Source organism: Lynx rufus, unplaced genomic scaffold, assembly GCF_022079265.1.
Source record: "Lynx rufus isolate CCGP_SWC_20201006 ecotype Redwood Valley unplaced genomic scaffold, mLynRuf1.p SCAF_21, whole genome shotgun sequence".
Classification (NCBI taxonomy): Eukaryota; Metazoa; Chordata; class Mammalia; order Carnivora; family Felidae; genus Lynx; species Lynx rufus.
The window spans coordinates 16801261-16818517 of record NW_025814836.1 but is presented as its reverse complement, the minus strand read 5'-3'; the positions used below and the strand labels follow the sequence as shown (position 1 = coordinate 16818517).

The following is a 17257-nucleotide window of genomic DNA, read 5'->3' as shown; positions in this document are numbered from 1 at the left end:
CGATTTGTGATTGTCAAATATCATAGGGCAGATATCTCTGATCAGTACATGTGCCAATATTTGTTCTCACTGACTGACTGGAGGTGGTTGGTCTGTATAAATCAAAAGTGGAATGTTGGATTTTGATTTTGGTAGAAAATCTTTTGTAGAAAGTACAGAATTGAAACTAGGTTTTGCTTATGGATTTTATTACCTTAGATGCAACATTGTTGCTTTTGTTAGGTATAAACCTAAAATGGATTTCTTCAGTGAGGGGAGGACATCGTCTTGGCATACTGTAATGTCAAGTGAGGAAAGTTGATTTTTTTGGATGTGTGAATGTTTTCTTGGGGTGCTTGTTGAAAGAAAAAGTGTTGAATAATTTGTTTTTGGCATTAGTACTCATTTTCTCATTTTGTTTCCGTATATCTCATGGTTTTGATATTTAGGAGAATTTGCCCTGTGACATTGCTCTGATAACTTTGCCATCAGATAGGACCGATTGTTAATAACTTGCCTTGTTGAAATGTGTATGTATACTTAGAATTTGATTTGAAATACAAGGGAATGGTTGCGATATATCTGTTGTATTGGTTTGGAGGTGGAGTTTCTTGGGTTTGTTACTTAAGGGTGCCCATGGTAATTTCATGCTCTTAAATTTAAGAACTTTGTTTTGCCTGGCTCTGTGTGAAGTAAATATATTGTGGTCTTGAGAATTTTTTGGTGAAGTTTTCAAGGTTATATATAATGGGTTAAAGAATTTTGTGAAAGTTGAAAGAAAAATGGAGATTATTGGATATAAACTAGTTGCATTAATTTTTGCCCTAATGCAACTGAACACTAGGGAGGCGCTGTTGAGTTGTACCCCCTTTTTCCAGTTGGGATGGAAAATCCCCCCTTACAATTTGTCTTTAGATAATTTTTAGACTTCATAAAGAAGGCAAGAGTTGAATTTAATTTATGAAATTGAGGTTTTGCTTTTATTTAGGCAGCCATTTTACCCATGGGGGGGTTAATTTTTTAAAAGATTAGTACTTAAGCTTAGCTTTATATTCTCTAAGAATTATCCCTCTTTCAAAATGGCTTGATAAAACACCACTTCCTGTCCAGAGAGGAAGTTATTTTAGCTCAAGGACTGAAATATTTAGCAGATCTTTAGACAAAAGGAACAAATTACATTTCTCTCTGGCTTAAAAAGGGTGCTTGAGCCAGAGGGGGTTAAGAAACCCTCCCTCCTCCCCTTGATGGGGTGGTCTGGTGGGGCAGGGAGGTGTGGGGGTAGGGGTCTTCAGGCTCCCTGGGATGGAGGATCTTTTTTTTTTTCTTTCTTTTTTTTTTTTTTTTTTTTTTTGGTGGAGATGAAGGGGTGGGTCTATGGTACATCACCTGAGTTGTGGGGTAAATGTAGAGAGTGTCAATCAAAGGCAGAGCTCTCAGAGCTGGGAAGGAGGCTCTAGATGGCGGCTGTGCCTTAGAGAGAGCGCGCTCTGCTCCCTGCCTTCGCCTCACTTTACGCAACTTTCCCTAACTTTCGGGCAGCCTCAGGGGGCCCCCGCAGCCCCCTGCCTCTCCTAGTGACTTACTGGGGTCGATTTGAACCTTTTTAAGGGAGAAAAGCAGCTTTTGGGAGCTTTCTTTTCGTGCCTTGTTGGAAAGAAGCAGCCGTACTGAGAGCCCAGGTCGTTGTTTTTTCCAGCTTAGAAGCCATGGCGCACCTCCATTTTTGTGCGCTCTCCTAATGAGGTTTTTTTTCTTCCGGACCCGTTTTAGTATTAATTGTTGCTCTATTTTTTTGACCAGTTAACATATTTGAGGATTATTGTATTTATTTTTCGTTTTTGTAACGGAGAATTTTGTTTTTATTTTTAATTATTTGGGATCTGATATTTTTCTACTACTAGATAGGACTCTTGCTTTGGACCTACTACATGGATCAGGTAAGCCCATGATCATTAGTGATAATTTTAAAGATTTATATGTTTAAGTTTGCTTTATTTTCTGTAAATATGAGAAATTCCTGGATGACGCAATAAGATACAGAGATTGTTATTTGTATCCAGTGTGTTACTTTGAGAAACTTTCCTTATTGATAGTGATGAATCCTTCTGTTCGGTTTATCCGTTTTTGGTTTTTTTTTTTTTAAAGAAAAAATAGAAATATTTTGTTTTTTGGTGCTTACCGCTGTTGTATTATAACAATATCGCTACATCGTCAGGACTTTGTTCCTGATAATAAAAACATCGATAGAAGCTGGGACCTTACCTTTCTTTCAACTTTTGACAGTAAATACCTGGGCACAGGACTTCAAAGCAAACACAGATTCCCCCTCCCCCTTAATATTTAAGAATTAAAAGATGATGAGAAATAAGGACAAAAGCCAAGAGGAGGACAGTTCGCTACACAGCAATGCATCGAGGTATGAGCTATCAACTTTCTTCCTTTTTTCTCTCTCTTTTTTGGGGGAAACCTCAGCTTACATTGTTTACCTTGACAGACAGGGATAGCTGTCTGTTTTATTTTAGGTATTTTACTAATTTGGATTCGTTTTTTAAAGCGTGACCTTGAGATTGCTAATATGCCACACCCTAATTTTTTGGTAGCAATTTATGAAAGTTGAGTTGTGACTTAAGGCCTCTTACAGCAGTCAAAAGGTAAGGTACCTTTATTCAAGGGGGCCTTTCCTGTAAACTCCAGTTTTTCTGTCAATAAATTTCAGTTTTTAGGTTTTTGTGCTGTAGAAAAATGACCTTGTCGGTTTAGCCATTGCTGCATTGCACCATTTTACATACAAGGCAAATTTTTTCTTTGAAGAATCTAGGATACCCAAACTTGTAACTGAAGGCCATAGAGGAGCCTTGTGGTAGTAAATTATAGTAAATAGACGTTTGAGAAAGTTATATGAATGAAAAAATGTACATTTTAAAATGAAATTGCAAAAAGGACCCTTTGACTGATGCCTCTCAGTTTGTATTTTTATTTGACTCTGTATTTCTTTTGATACTCTTGACATTTTAGGAAATTTTGATAAGATTTATCAAAACCTTTACTCGATGGGTACAGTTCCTGCATTTATGAAATCAAACCTGTGATCACAGAAATCCTGGAATACTCTTAATATACTTCTCTTTTGTGTTTGTTACTGTGATTCTATTTGTATATTTTACATTTAAAATATTTTAAGGTTTGCATTTATATGCTCATATTAAGACAGTACTTTCTGGTTGGTAGACCTGTATCTTTTGCATTTTAGTTGTAGCTGCTTTTAAATTTATTGATTTATTTTGACAGAGTCACCTGGAATGCTTTATCTTCTGAAGCTTACAAATACAGTTTGTTCAAATCACGATTTGTTTCATATTTGTTGGAGTACATTATTAGTGACTAAGTAATAAAGCCTCTGAGACATTTTGTTGTATGAACTGTATATTAATTTTTAAAAGTGCTTATGAATACATTTCTTGATGTGTGTTCTTATAAATTGTCATGAATTTTAAATCATGCAGTTAAGGATGTGATTGGTTATATGATTTTTTTATCCAATTTTGTTTTTACTTCTATAATTTTATAGAAATAATATACTTTATTATTAGGTTAGTGAATCCAAAAGTTTTGAGATGGTTTATTGCAAGGTTGAGTTTTATTTATGTTTTATTATACTTAACAATATTTTGACCCTTTAAAAATACTTTCTAAATTCTTTTGCAAATTGAGTTGTCACACAGTTTGGACTGTCTTTTGAACTGAACTGCCCATGTAATTACCCAGGTTTGATTTAGGACAGGAAACTTATCTAACTGATCCTAAACTGCTTTTTCTGAGAAGTTAACACCAATTTGAAGAAACAGGAATCCCCAGGTGGATTTGACAAATTACTAAAGATCCAGTATCTAAAATTGTTACTCCCTTGAGTATTTATGATTTGCATAGTCTCACATAGGTTTTGGCTCTCTTATGCAAGGTTTGTGGTTAACATCATTGATGAGACTGCCTTCTAATTTAAAAAATTAAGCAGTGTTGCCATTCTTTCTTTTAATAATTTACTTACCTAGAAAACGACTTGGAAGTTATCATGACTTTGCCTGTTGGCAGTGGGGTTACAGCTTAACTGGAAGCGTGCACTGTACTTTGAAATGCATTTTGTCAAGTGTTTTGATTCACAAACCTGATGAATGTCCAAAAATATCTGATAGACTCCCTGAAGATGGAGTTTTAAATTAGTTATCCGAAATTGCATATCTGAATACATGTACATAATTATGACATCACTTCCTTTTAAAATTATAAAGCTTAACAGGATGCTAGTGGTGTTTTATTGTAGTAGATTAATGTTACTTTTAGGAAGCTACAATTAAGGAGACTGTTTAGGTACTAGTACTTGGTCCCTTAGTCCATTAGAATTTCCTCGCTAGGACCTAGCTTCTATGGCACAAAGTCTAGTGTGCAGGGAATACTAGAAAAATTTTGTATCCTGAGCCACAAGAGGGGAAGGGAGGAGTTTGCAGGTCAAGTAAACTTAGAATTACTTTAGGAATATGAAAGGATTGAGTGCAAGTTTAGGTAAACCTGATACTTCCCTGTTTTGGAAATAATGCAGTCACTTAATAGTTATTACATAAAGTTGTATGTTACTCCTGTGTTCTTTTGTTAATGCTTTTAAGTATGTTACACGTTGCATATCGTGATTTCTGAAGATTAAAAAGTTCATTTTCAAAAAATACGAATTTAAAAATACCTTGATAGATTTGTAAAGTTTCTAAATATTTAAAACAAAGTTTTAGTGATGGACATACATAGAAATGTATATACCACACACCTCTTACCCAAATAATTGGCAGTTTGGGATAACTCCAATAATATTAAAGAATGGAGACAGGAGAGAAGGGAATGTGATTGGAACTGTGTGTGCACACAAAGAGTTCTGTTTGTTCTAGGACGCTGCGTTTGCAATTTTATCTAAAAACACAGTTTATTAAATTTATTTCTAAATCGTCTGCCTTTGAACCAGATTTATTTTGTCAACCTCCGATGTGGGCAAATTTTAATCAGCCTTTTAGCAGTTATTCTAAAAGCCTGGGGCTAATTACAAATGGCATAATGCAGTTGCTTGTGGACTGAACAGGCAGTTTTTTAAGTGGCAGCCATTTTATGATGCTGATAATTCTTAAGAATCGGGATTTTTGAGAAGACAAAATCGAATTGAAACTTGAAATATCAAAACTCCTTCCCACCCCCAGCCTCCCCTTTCTTGGTTCTCTGGTGCGAAAATAAGGGGCAGCTTGGTAGGTAGCGCGGGCAGCAGCTCCGTGAGCCCCTGGCATCTTGGTGCAGGTCCAGCTCAGTCACAAAATGGCTGTTCCTTTGTGCCGCAGCGCTGACAGACATACTGCATTGCACTGTGTACTCGCCAAACAGCAGGAAGTTGCCGTGCCGAGTTCAAAGGCCGGCCGGCGCCGGCGCCGGCGCATGCTGCTGATTGGCTGTGCGCACGCCTGGTAACAGCGGGTCAACAGCGGCGGCCTTCGGCAGGCCCCGCCCCGTGACGTCAGGCGCGTCCCCTCGCTCCTAGGAGGAGCGAACGCAGTGACGTAGGGCTGCGTGCGCAGCCGGGGTGCTGCCTCTTCGTCTGGGGAGCCGGCAGCTTTGGGGGCGCGGGGTAGGAAAGGGAAGGGGAAGCAACCCGGACTGGGGCTTTCCGGTGGGTGGTCACCCGACCGATTTCGCCTCTGGCAGTCCTCTGCGCCCTTCCTCTTAGTCCACACCCTGCAGCGTGTGTTTTCTTTGCCCTTCCCTCGGAAGGGTTGGCGTCTCAGAAAGCGGCTTCTACTTTTGGAGAAAGTAGAAGGCACTATTCGGAAGCCTTCAAATCGAAAACCTACCAGTTTTTACATTTTTCGCTTTCCTTTCTCATATTCTAGCGGGTCTTTTTTTTTTTTTTCCTTTTTTTTACCTTTTTTGTTCAGCGTGAAGAGATTAGTAAACTTAATCTTGTGTTACCATTGACCAAAACCTTTTCACTGTCAAGAGGAGATATTTTTGTTTACAGTGAAAGGTCTTAACGGGTGTTATAGCTGTTGGGTGATCATGGCTCATAAAAAAAGGGAGGATTATTTGAACTTGTCCCCGTCCCCGTGCATTTTTACTTGGTACCGTACATATTCTCAGTTGGCATTTGATGGAGGAAAACCCAGGTCAGTATGTGCAAAGTGGTTTATGATTAACATTAACTCTGGAATAAGAAAGCAGCTTAGGAGTTTTCACAAAGTAACTGTAAATATTAAGTTAGCTTTAAAAGATAAGACAGCATGAGGCATCCATTACTATGCAAACAAGTGTTATAAAACAACTTTTAAGTGTTAGTAGCACTTTGCTAGAGAACGGTGACTCCCAAAACTTGGTTGATAGTGGAATGGATCACTCGGAAGAACCTTGGGAAACATCTCAAATCTCCCATTCTGGAGACTTTACTTTGGTCCTGGTAAACTGATTACAGTGCTGTGGTTATGCTCATGGTCTGTCTCGTTTGGAAACCCTTTGCAGGGATTTCTGTTTGAAAAAAAAAAAAAAGAAATTAGAGGTTAGCGATGATGACTTCATTATTCAGTTACACGTAATGAATTTCAGCCTGAAGGAAAGGCTGTATTGTTTTCCTTCTGCACCTTAACAAAAAAAAAAAAAAAAATTTTTTTTTCTGTGCTTTTGGAGTCCTTTTAGCACCGACAGGAGTGAGTTGTCACTTAGTTGGCCATATGTCAGAAGTTTCTTACCGAGTAAGATCTGTCGCTTGCAGAGAGATGTGGACCATAGATAGAGAGGTTTACCTAGGCATATCTTAAGTTTCTGAAGAAGTTTATAAAAGGTAAAATTCACTGTAATGGTGGGTTTTCTAGGTTCCCACAGTCTCGATTCTTCAGGAAGAATTCTTTGGATAGTTTATGGAAACATTAGGTGAAACAGGATTTTCAGTTTGTTTTATAGACTTGCTCATCAAAGATTTGATGATGGATTTTTAAATTGTATGCTCAATTATAAGTTATATATAAACGAATTAGCTTTAGATAGAGGTAAATTCTCGTGGAACTTGATCACTAACTGGTGTTTTGAACTTCTGAAGTGCATCCAAAGCAACAAGAAAGAAGGTTCTTTCTGTGTATTATTGAGATTGACTTCTTGTTAGTTGGATTAAACTTTTGTTATTCGCTAACTGTCCTTAAGTTTCTAAGAACCGTGATAGAATTCAGTAGCATTGCAGTCATGTTCCAGGATATAAACTACTCTGTTGAAGGTGTTTAGTCCAAAATAGATACTGTGTGTGTTAAAATGCATATTTGAATAATAGCAATTTATCTATGAGCTGTTGGCATGCCACGTGGAACCAGTGAACTTTTTAAGGAGCCAGAGTGATTAGGTTTGTACATTAAGACTTTTGTGCATTTTTCTTCTGTCTTTAATCTCTTTGACTTCTTGGTTTTAAAACCTACAATTTCCAATTGATATTTGGCACCTTAGGAATTAGCATCTTCTGTAAAGATTAAGTCATCGCGGGAACGGCATCAGATAATATTTGATAAGGAGTGCTGTGCAAAGTTTACCAAGTTATTGCTTGAGAGGTGAATCTGGAAGGTCAGTTGAATTTTACCTGGCAGTATCTGAAACTCACAGATTTTGTAATCAGTTTATTCCTCTCCCCTCCCTCGTATAGCAAATCCCTAACAGTTGTGAAAGATGCTTCCTGAGGTCACTGAGCTTTCCAGACTCCTATCCTTTCTCCTGTAAGATGGGGTACTACTGTAAACTTGCTCCTAACACAAATTGGGAGTGACTGCTCTGTCACCTAGTAAGTTTTTTCTGCTTATGAGTTGTTTTTGTTTTTGCTTTTTTTAAAAAGGTGTTTTAGGTCCTTTGTAAAAAACCTTAGATTTCAATTGGCTTTCTTGAGGAACGGGGGGCACATGAGCCAAGAAACTTTTTTTAATCGCCTAAGAATTAGTATACAAATAAACTCTGCTGGGTGCTTGTCATAGCTGAGCAATTCCCTCCTGCTTTCCAGCCTGCCTGGGCACCGAATTGAAATTCATACCTTGGTAAAATTGGTTAAATTGCTGTTGCTTTGGAACTTCAGTGTTATTAGTGTAAAGCCAGAACAACAAAATTTGACTCCATCATCAAATGCCTATCAAATACCAAATACCATCAAATATCTATGCTTAAAGTCTGTTGTATGTTTACGTTGTAATCAGTAAGCACAGTGTTGGAACACTTTTTTTTTTTTTTTATTAATGTCTGTTATGACCTTGTCTCCTAAATAGTTTAAACTTTAACAGGACAAGTCTGGGGAGAGGGACCTTTTTTAAGAAAGCTTGAATGCAATTTATGAGGTGGGAAATAATGAGCCTTTGTGAAATAAATCCTGGAGAACCTAGGTATATGGAAGGAAGCCTTTCATGCTACATTTTGAAACACTTGTAATTTAGTATTTTATTGTTACGATATTTGGTTAGGGTCACCTTTCTCGGTTATTTCAGTGACATCGTCTGGATTATGTTTCATACTGAAAAGTACTTTAAATTCCCTTTACAGGAAAGTCTCCGGGAAATGCTGGAGCTTTGGCGAAAGCATCATTTTAAGGATGGTTCTGATTTTATACTTTGAATTCAATCTAGGAAGTTATTTTGTTATTTGTGATGTGTTTAACTGTTAACCTCAATGCCTGACAAGAGCTGTGTACCTAATCCCCACCAGTGCAATGTTTCCTTGAGTACTAAAAACTTTCTCCAATTTAGGCCAGTGAAGTACTTGTTGGATTTTTAGGTTCCTGACTTTAAAAATGTGGATAATGATACTCTTCATTGGGTAATGAAGTTAAGTAATATAATGCCTATATAGTGATTCGCAAGGAGGCGGTTACATTGAAAGTGCTTATTAAATGTAAGTTGTGAGTAATATTTTACTTCTAATGCTTTACTTTCTTCCCCCTCCTGTGCTTCATTAAGAGCCAAATGGTTCCTGAGAGTTGAAGTTGGCGTCCTGGCCTCCCCCACAAGAGGTCTTTTAGGCCCCTTAGGAGAGAGGGTTGTTAAAATGATTTTAGAAGGCAAGTCTGGGGTAAGTTCGAGCCCCCGCTTCAGGCTCTGTGCTGACAGCTCAGACCCTGCTTCTTCAGGTTCTATGTCTCCCTCTTGCTCTCTGTCCCTCCCCTGCTCATGCTCTGTCTCTCTCTCAAACATAAACATGAAAAAAAAAAAGGCAAGTCCGTTTTTGTTAGTTGAAACCTTGGGTATGTTTTGCAGTTAATCTTGTCCTAGAATTTCTTTCTGAGAAAGCCAGCCTTTTGAAGGGAGAGTATGATTCTTCCTGGACCAGAACAACTTCTTGTGTGAGTCACAGCCCTACCCGTGGCACTTAACTCTGACTAGATCCCTTTTACCCCTCTTCTGGAGTTAGTGGTTATTGCCCTGGTTTACCCTCCGCCTCATTTCCCCTCTCAAGCTGTGCAAGAGTGAATAATGAATACCAAGGAGCAGTGCTCTTTGGATATAGATGTAATTGCAATGTTTCCAACCAATGTCTCCTTGGCTGTGGCTTGCTCTTAGTAATCCATTCTCAGCATATCATCATATATTGGACTCAGCATAACGTCCAGAGTTCAGTGTTATTCTGCTAGGACTGTAGTCTAGGCTTAAGATTTCTGTGTTGTTGGTTCTCCAACTTTCTTTATTTCCTTTTCTTTGGGTTTGTGAGGGAGTTGAGTTCTGTTTTTTTGTTCCTATATCAGGCTCTGGAGAGCATCTAAAAATTCTTCAGCCCTGCTCCCCAGGATTGAGTTAATTTTCCAAAGCCCTCCATGTGGTTTACAGTTGCGTGTTTCCGTATGTTTGCATGTGTTTCGCCTCTTTTGACAGAGCACCTCTTGTATTCTCTTCTTCTTTTTTAACGTTTATTTCTTTTTGAGACAGAGAGAGACAGCATGAACGGGGGAGGGGCAAAGAGAGGGAGACACAGAATCCGAAACAGGCTCCAGGCTCTGAGCTGTCAGCACAGAGCCCGACACGGGGCTCGAACTCACGGACCGCGAGATCATGACTTGAGCTGAAGTCAGCCGCCCAACCGACTGAGCCACCCAGGCGCCCCTCTTGTATTCTCTTCTAACTGTTGGTGTTCCCGTTGCCTCATTTTCTCTGTGCCCCTTTTGGGCAATTTTACCAAAAACTTAGGTTGAGAGATTTGGAAGCAAAAGTGGGTGGGGCTCTCTTAAGGGTTGTTGTATGCTTGATGGAAGATGGACAGTTTCTGCATTAAATGTCATGCTGGATCCAACAGTAGCATACCTTTAACAGTGAATGCTGATGGAGTTTTGACTCCAAGATTTTTGAATTCTTGTCCTAATTGCTTTAAATTCTAGTGCATCTCTTCTTTACTAGGATTCTCTACTTAAGCCCTTTTTAGATCCCTCTAAAAGTTTGGATTCCAGAGTTGACTTTTGAATGCAGGAATGCATTCCATTCAGAATCCCCTTTCCTTAACAGCTAATTCAGGTAACTGTTGAAAGCAGTGGACGTGGGCTCTGCTGTGAAGCAATTATTTACAGTGGTGGGTTGTGAATTGTCCCCAGCATTAAAAAAAATAAAAGAGAATACAATAGGATAATAAACCTCAGGAATGGCATTTGTATGGTTTATTTCTAAGTCAAGCAGTGCCTGTAATGCTGGTAATCTTTCATTTTGGATTGTATCATAAAGGAAAGCAGCATGTGGTAAGCATTTTGTGGGAAAATACTGGAATAGATTTATGCTTTTTGGAGTGGTTACTCTTGTCAGGCACTGAAGGTGGGTTTTGTTTTTTTCTTTTTCTAAAATTTTTTTTTTTTTTCAACGTTTATTTTTGGGACAGAGAGAGACAGAGCATGAACGGGGGAGGGGCAGAGAGAGGGAGACACAGAATCGGAAACAGGCTCCAGGCTCTGAGCCGTCAGCCCAGAGCCCGACGCGGGGCTCGAACTCACGGACCGCGAGATCGTGACCCGGCTGAAGTCGGACGCTTAACCGACTGCGCCACCCAGGCGCCCCTGTTTTTTTCTTTTTCATTGTGTATTTAATGTGGTGGTTAGTGTAGCAGCAATGCTAGTGACCTTCTGGTTAGCCAGCTCCCCAGGTTAACTGTCACAGAACTCTCTTCCTTTGAAGGCCTGTGGGGGGTCCTGCACCCTGCTGAGCTCTTTTATACCCATCCCATTGTGTTCCTTCACTTTGTGCTGTATACATAACAAGGATTTGCAGATACTTCTCAGATTTATTTATGCTGGTTTCCCTTGTAATTTTGCATTTCAGTAACATACCAAACCAACAAATGAGATGATTGTGACAGGTATTTCAATGGAAACTATGTTGTATGCTTTGGAAAGACACAATACCTGTCATTTATAGTACCTACTGTGAGCTTGGAACTTGTTAGAACCAGTCCTCTGTATGTGTTAATTTGGGTAGTTTTCACAGGTCTGAGACAGGTGTGATTATCATTACCCTATTTTGCCAATAGAAAACAGGCATTAGGGGAAGCAGATGGTGGCATTGGATTTAAACACTGGCAGTTTGGTTTCAGGGTCACTTAAGCATCTTGTCAAAAATTGCCATCAAGGGGCACCTGGGTGACTCAGTCGGTGAAGCATCCTACTGTTGATCTTGGCTCAGGTCATTATCTCACATTTTGTGAGATGGAGCCCAAGTTGAGCTCTGCGCTCACAGCTCAGAGCCTACTTGGGATTTTCTCTGTCTTTTTCTCTCTTTGCCCCTCCCTCGCTTGTCCCACACTCTGTCTCTCAAATGTTAAAAAAAAAAAAAAAAAAGTTGCCATAAAAAAAAAATTGTCATTTGATTAAACGGTTAGAGGAAACTATAGTAGGGGAAAATAGTAAAAATCTAGAATAATCCTGTACTCTGTTTCTCTTAAAACACTTTTAAAGAAACCGAAAACTCAAAATACATTTTAGGCTTGATTGATACTGGAAACAGAGTTCAAGAAGTCATTTTGCATAAAGAATTTCTAGTGAAGATGTTGCTGGTGAAGTTAATTCCCACGGGGGTAGTTGGGGAAACGAGGAAAGACAGGTGTCTGGGAGGGGGAGGTACTGGGAATTGCAGAGGAACCCCATCCGTTTGCAGTCTGACTCCCATTGCTCCCCCACACACGTTGGGTTTGGCAGTGATTTATTTATGAAGACCAGGTTTCTAATTTGTTGTTCTGTTCTAAATTTAGTTCCCTTACTTACTTCCCAGGTAGCATTTGCATCAGAATCACTTGAGAACTTTTAAAAGGCCCCTTACCTGATTGGATTTTAGGGGTTAAGTAGTAGTAGGGCAGGGGAGATAGCATTCCAGGTGGGTCTGTAGGCAGAAATAGCCAGGGTTGGAAACAGTGTTCTATAGACATGCCCTGAAGGGAAATAGTTCTTGAATGTGGTGGGTGTGGAAAATCTTGAGTGTCTGCAGTTCCTGTATAAGGTTATTTGACATTCAAATAGAGCAGCATATGGCTGGGAAGTTGTGACTTTGAGGGCAGAGGATGATGGGTCAGATTCTCCATTTCCCTTGCTTTATTTACCAAAACATAAAAAATAAAAAAATAAAAAAAGTTCCTACTGAACTTAGCTTTACAGAGGCATTTAAGCCCCCAGATTTACTTGCTAAGAGCCACTTTGGGTGCTTGTTCAACGTACTCCCAGCCTTCTTGCCTGGATATTTGAGTTCAGTCAGGTCTGGGAGGACGTGTCCCAGGAATCTATCTTGAAAAAAAAACTGTGGTGGTTTCTAGTGCTGATGCAGGTTTGGGAAATAAGAGCTAATTGGGACAAGAATTTTCATCTCTCTTCTGCTTTTTAGCTGTGTATGATCTTGGGCAAGAACCTCTGAGCTTGTTTCTTTATCTTTTAATAAAGGAAGAGTATGTGTCTCAGGGAAGTTAGAATTAAATAAAATAATGCGTCTGAAAGCAGTGGTTTTCCACCAGGGACAGCCCCTCCCTGACTTGGCAGTGTCTGGAGATCTTTTTGCTTGGAGCTACGGTACATCTGGTGTGTGCTAGGTAGAGGCTAGGGCTGCTGCTAAACCTCTCGCAATGTGTAAGGACAGCCTCCCATAACAAAGAATGAATGAATCTGGCCCAAAGTGTCAGTAATGGCACACTTAAGAAACTGGTCTATAACATTTAGGAAAGTGCCCGCCACAGTGAGTATTGCCACCGTGAGTACTGAGAAAGTTGTGAGTTCTCACCATTCTGACTGATTTCTGTGGCTTGATCCAAGGACCAGACTTCCCTCCTCTGACTCTGTGGGGCAGAAGTTGCACTTACTATTGAGGTTAGCATTCAGGACTTTTAAATCTCCTTTGAACTGTTGGAGTTGTTATCTTTTGAAAGTCTAAATATCATAGCCTAAAGGTTAGTAAGGAAAGATAAGACTTTAAATATTCTGAAAGGAATTCAAACTAGTCCCATCTGTCCTCAGGGTTCTAAATGGTACCCACCTGAGATGATAGGTTTATAGGAACAGCTTTCCCCCTGGTACCTGTTTTCATTACTTGGTGGGTTAGGAAGTCTTCATGTTCTTTCCTGCAGAGAACTTGTCCTATCCTTGTCTAGTCTTCGTGCCTTGCCAGATCTGAATTGGGTAGCTCTTTGTGAAATGATTATCTAGGTTTGTACCTCATCTAGGCTTCTTGCTATAGTTCACTTTTTTCCTCATGGTTTGTGTGCCTGAGTGCCATTTGTTTGCTTCCTAACCTATTTAGGACTACTCAGTGTTACTTGGTTAGTGGAGGAGCAGAAGTAGCGTGATCAAGACAAGGTTTCCTCTGGCACCAGTTGAAAATGTTAGGAACATGCTTATCAAAGGTAGATGTTTTTCCCACATTAGCACTGAGTTTCTTAATTTGGTAGGTACTGCAGGAAGGTCTGCTTCTGAATACTGATCAATTCTGCAATCTTAGAAACAGCTCTTTTGAGAAATTCAGAAAAACTCAGAAAAATTGAAAGACTACAATTAAAGCTTTAAACAAGTTAGATATGGCTAAAATCCTATTTGCCCCTTCTCCTTAGTCACTTTCATGAACGTGGCATCTAAAAACCTTGGTATTTTAAAAATGTACATGGTTCATGTAATGTGCTTTTGTTTTAAAAATTGAATAGTCTTTGAAATTGTCATGGTGACATTTATAAATCTAATCCCTACTAGGTCTAACTTGTATTTAATTGCACAGTATGAATCTAAATTTAGATTATTCCCCCCCCCCTTGTTTTTTATGAGCAGAGCCGTGAACGTTTTTATACTTCCCACCTCCCGCACAAGTTCAATAATTTGCCAGGTTATATACTCACAGATTTAATTGCATGATTCATATGCATATTTTGAGGTTTACTGGAAAATGCCACGTTGCTTTGCAAAGCATCTGCTGATTGCTTTTTCAGTAATGGTGTATGAATACTGTCTCCCCTGTTTTCTCCCCATCACTTAATACTATCATACATTTTAATTTCTACAAAGCAGGTGAACGTGAACTACTCTGTTGTAATAATACATTTTCAAATTACCCCTGATGTTTAATTTCCTTTTTGTAAGTTTCTTGGCCATCTCAGTTTTTCTTCTGTAGTTGCATGTCCCTTTCCTTTCCCTAGTTTTCTACTGGATTTTTCTTTGATCTGTGGTTATTTTTATGTTCCTCTGTAGAAATCCTTTGTTGTGCATACATTGAAATTTCTCAGTCTGTTACTTGTCTTTTAACCTTGTTTATAATGTAGCTTATTCTTCAGAATAGTAGGACTTGAACGTGAGGTGGAGGAGGTCTTAAAGGTCTTAAATGCAGTTCCATTTATTTAAGGAACTACACCCAGTATTTTTTTTATCAATAAGAAACTCATGGTTTAATGATCTTTGCCTTTTTGTACTCTTCAAACACATAGAAGTGATTGAGAAGGAATCATTCTGGGAATTATTCTGCATCAACCTTGGGTGGTTTAAGGATCTGTTTAACTGAAGAACGTATGTATGCATGGCGGGGATAGCAATACCAGTTATAGTTGAAGAGTGTAGATTCCATAATTCATACTGTGGGGCTGATGGATAACATATGTATACACACTTGGGCTAAGACTTTCTATAAATGAGGATAATTTGTCTTAGAGGGTTTTTGTAGGGATTTAGAGGGCAATTTTTGCCCATGCCTGATGCGAAAGTGCTCCATAAATATCAGCTATTATATCATTGATAGAATGTAGTCTGGAAATAAGTTTTAAGGAGTTCCAGTGTAGATTGCTTTGTGTTTTTACCAGATATTTCTATCACCAACACAAAAAAACCATCCTCTGCCAAGCAGTTCAGCCATTTTGTTAAGTGTTTAGGAAAGTAAAGACTACCCAAAGCCTGAAATGGCAGCTCTCGGGCAGAGAACCCACACGCTTTCTAACTGACATGTTGCTGTGCTGCCCTCTTGTGGCCATCTGGGAAACGGTAATAAATTAAAACGAACAAGAGCTATTCCAGTGCTGCTTGTTGTGAAATATACTTCATACTACATTTCTGCCACCTTCAAAAAGGATTGTGAAGAGCTACCAAATCAACTTCTATCTACGAGTGAAAAGTGTTAAGCTTCTTTTCATAAACATTTATTTCCTATTAGAATCTAAAATCACAGTTTTAACGAGAGTCCCTTTCGTTATTTTTGCACTGATTTTCCCGTGTCGTGATTGTTCCATGAAAAGTTACAAGACTTCTTTGCAAATTAGGTTTGGAGTAATTTTAAGATACACTTACTTTTCATGAGGATTTTGTATATGTGGTAGATTCTTGAGTACTCCTTTTTTTTATTTAGAGCACGAGTGGGAAAGGGGCAGAGGGGGAGAGGTAGAGAATCTTAAGCAGGCTTCATGCTCAGCCTGGAGACTGATGTGGGTTTGGACCCTGTGACCCTGGGATCATGACCTGAGCCGAGGTCAACAGTTGGATGCTCAATTGAGCCACCCAGGCACCCCCAGAATATTCCATTTTTAATTGCTTTATTCCTATTAATGCCTTTGAAAATCTGGTCATTTTATTACTTTATTTGTTTAGGTGAAAGCCTGATTAAAGGTCTCCTCTCCTACTAACTCAGTTTGACCCCGGTACATAAGCATGATAAGCTACAATTTAGTATTGACAATTATTTTGTATTATAGTTCGGCATTAATAGCAAGTCTGTGTAATATTTAATCTTGCCTTTGGAGGGAATAACTAGACTGTCAGTGTTTATAATTTTTGTTTCTTAAATATTCCTTTTCTTTTTTTAAAAAAATACTACTTTTCTTTTTCAACATTTAGGAGCTTATCCTCCTAGGAAAGAAGTATGCAAATTAATTGAGTTATACCTTTATTAAGACTCTTTTTCTTGTAAAGGTAATATCATGTTTGTTTTCTTTCCAGTTTTGAGAAACAGTTGGTATACATCACTTTGTAAGTTTAAGGCAAACAACATGGTGTTTTAATTCACATATAGTGTAAAATGATTATCACAGTAGGTTTGGCTAACATCCCATCTTCTTATACTGGTACAGTAAAAAAAAAAATTTTTTTTTCTTGTAGTGAGAACTTGTAGGATTTACTCTCAACAACTTTCAGATAGATTCTACAGCAGTGTTAGCTGTAGTCATCTGGTATATTATATGTCCCTATTACTTACCTATCTCATAACTAGAAATTTGCACCTTTTTGGAAATACCTTCCTCCAGTTCTCCCTCCTTTCAGTGCATCCAGGCAACTATGAATCTAATCTCTTTTTTTCTATGAGATTTTTTTTTTTTAACGTTTGTTTATTTTTGAGAGAGAGCATGAGTGGGGAAGTGCAGTGAGAGAAGGGGACGGAGGACCCAAAGCGGGCTCTGTGCTGACAGCAGAGAGCCTGAAGTGGGGCTGGTACCCATGAGCCATGAGATCATGACCTGAGCCGAAGTCAGGTGTTTAATCGACTGAGCCACCCAGTCAGGCACCCCCTATGAGTTTTTAAAAAGTTATTTTATTTACCTTTTAGTTACTTTAGATTCCACGTGTGAGACTACACAGTATTTCTTTTTCTTAGATTGTTCCCATGTTTTGGTTATTGTAAATGCTGTCATGAACATGGAGGTGCAGGTATATCTTTTTGAGTTAGTGTTTTGGTTTCCTTTGGATATATTCCCAGAAGTGGGATTACTGGGTCATATGGTAGTTCTATTTTTAATTTTTTTGAGTATCCTCTGTGCTGTTTTCCATAGGGACTGTACC

At 38.8% G+C, this 17257-nt stretch overlaps 1 protein-coding gene across 4 annotated transcripts in view; it reads left to right on the top strand.

The window, feature by feature from the left end:
• The first annotated feature begins 1377 nt into the window (after positions 1–1377).
• Positions 1378–17257, top strand: part of CHD2 (chromodomain helicase DNA binding protein 2) — a 124220-nt gene continuing 108340 nt past the window's right edge. For 2 of the 4 annotated variants that reach the window (XM_047086610.1, XM_047086608.1), the window contains exon 1: positions 5682–6167. In XM_047086610.1, the coding sequence (XP_046942566.1) occupies positions 6061–6167 (107 nt within the window). In that variant the 5' untranslated portion in view covers positions 5682–6060. Of the gene's footprint in view, positions 1917–2262; positions 2396–5680; positions 6168–17257 lie in introns of those variants that run through there. The other 2 variants (XM_047086609.1, XM_047086611.1) reach the window with 2 other exon arrangements.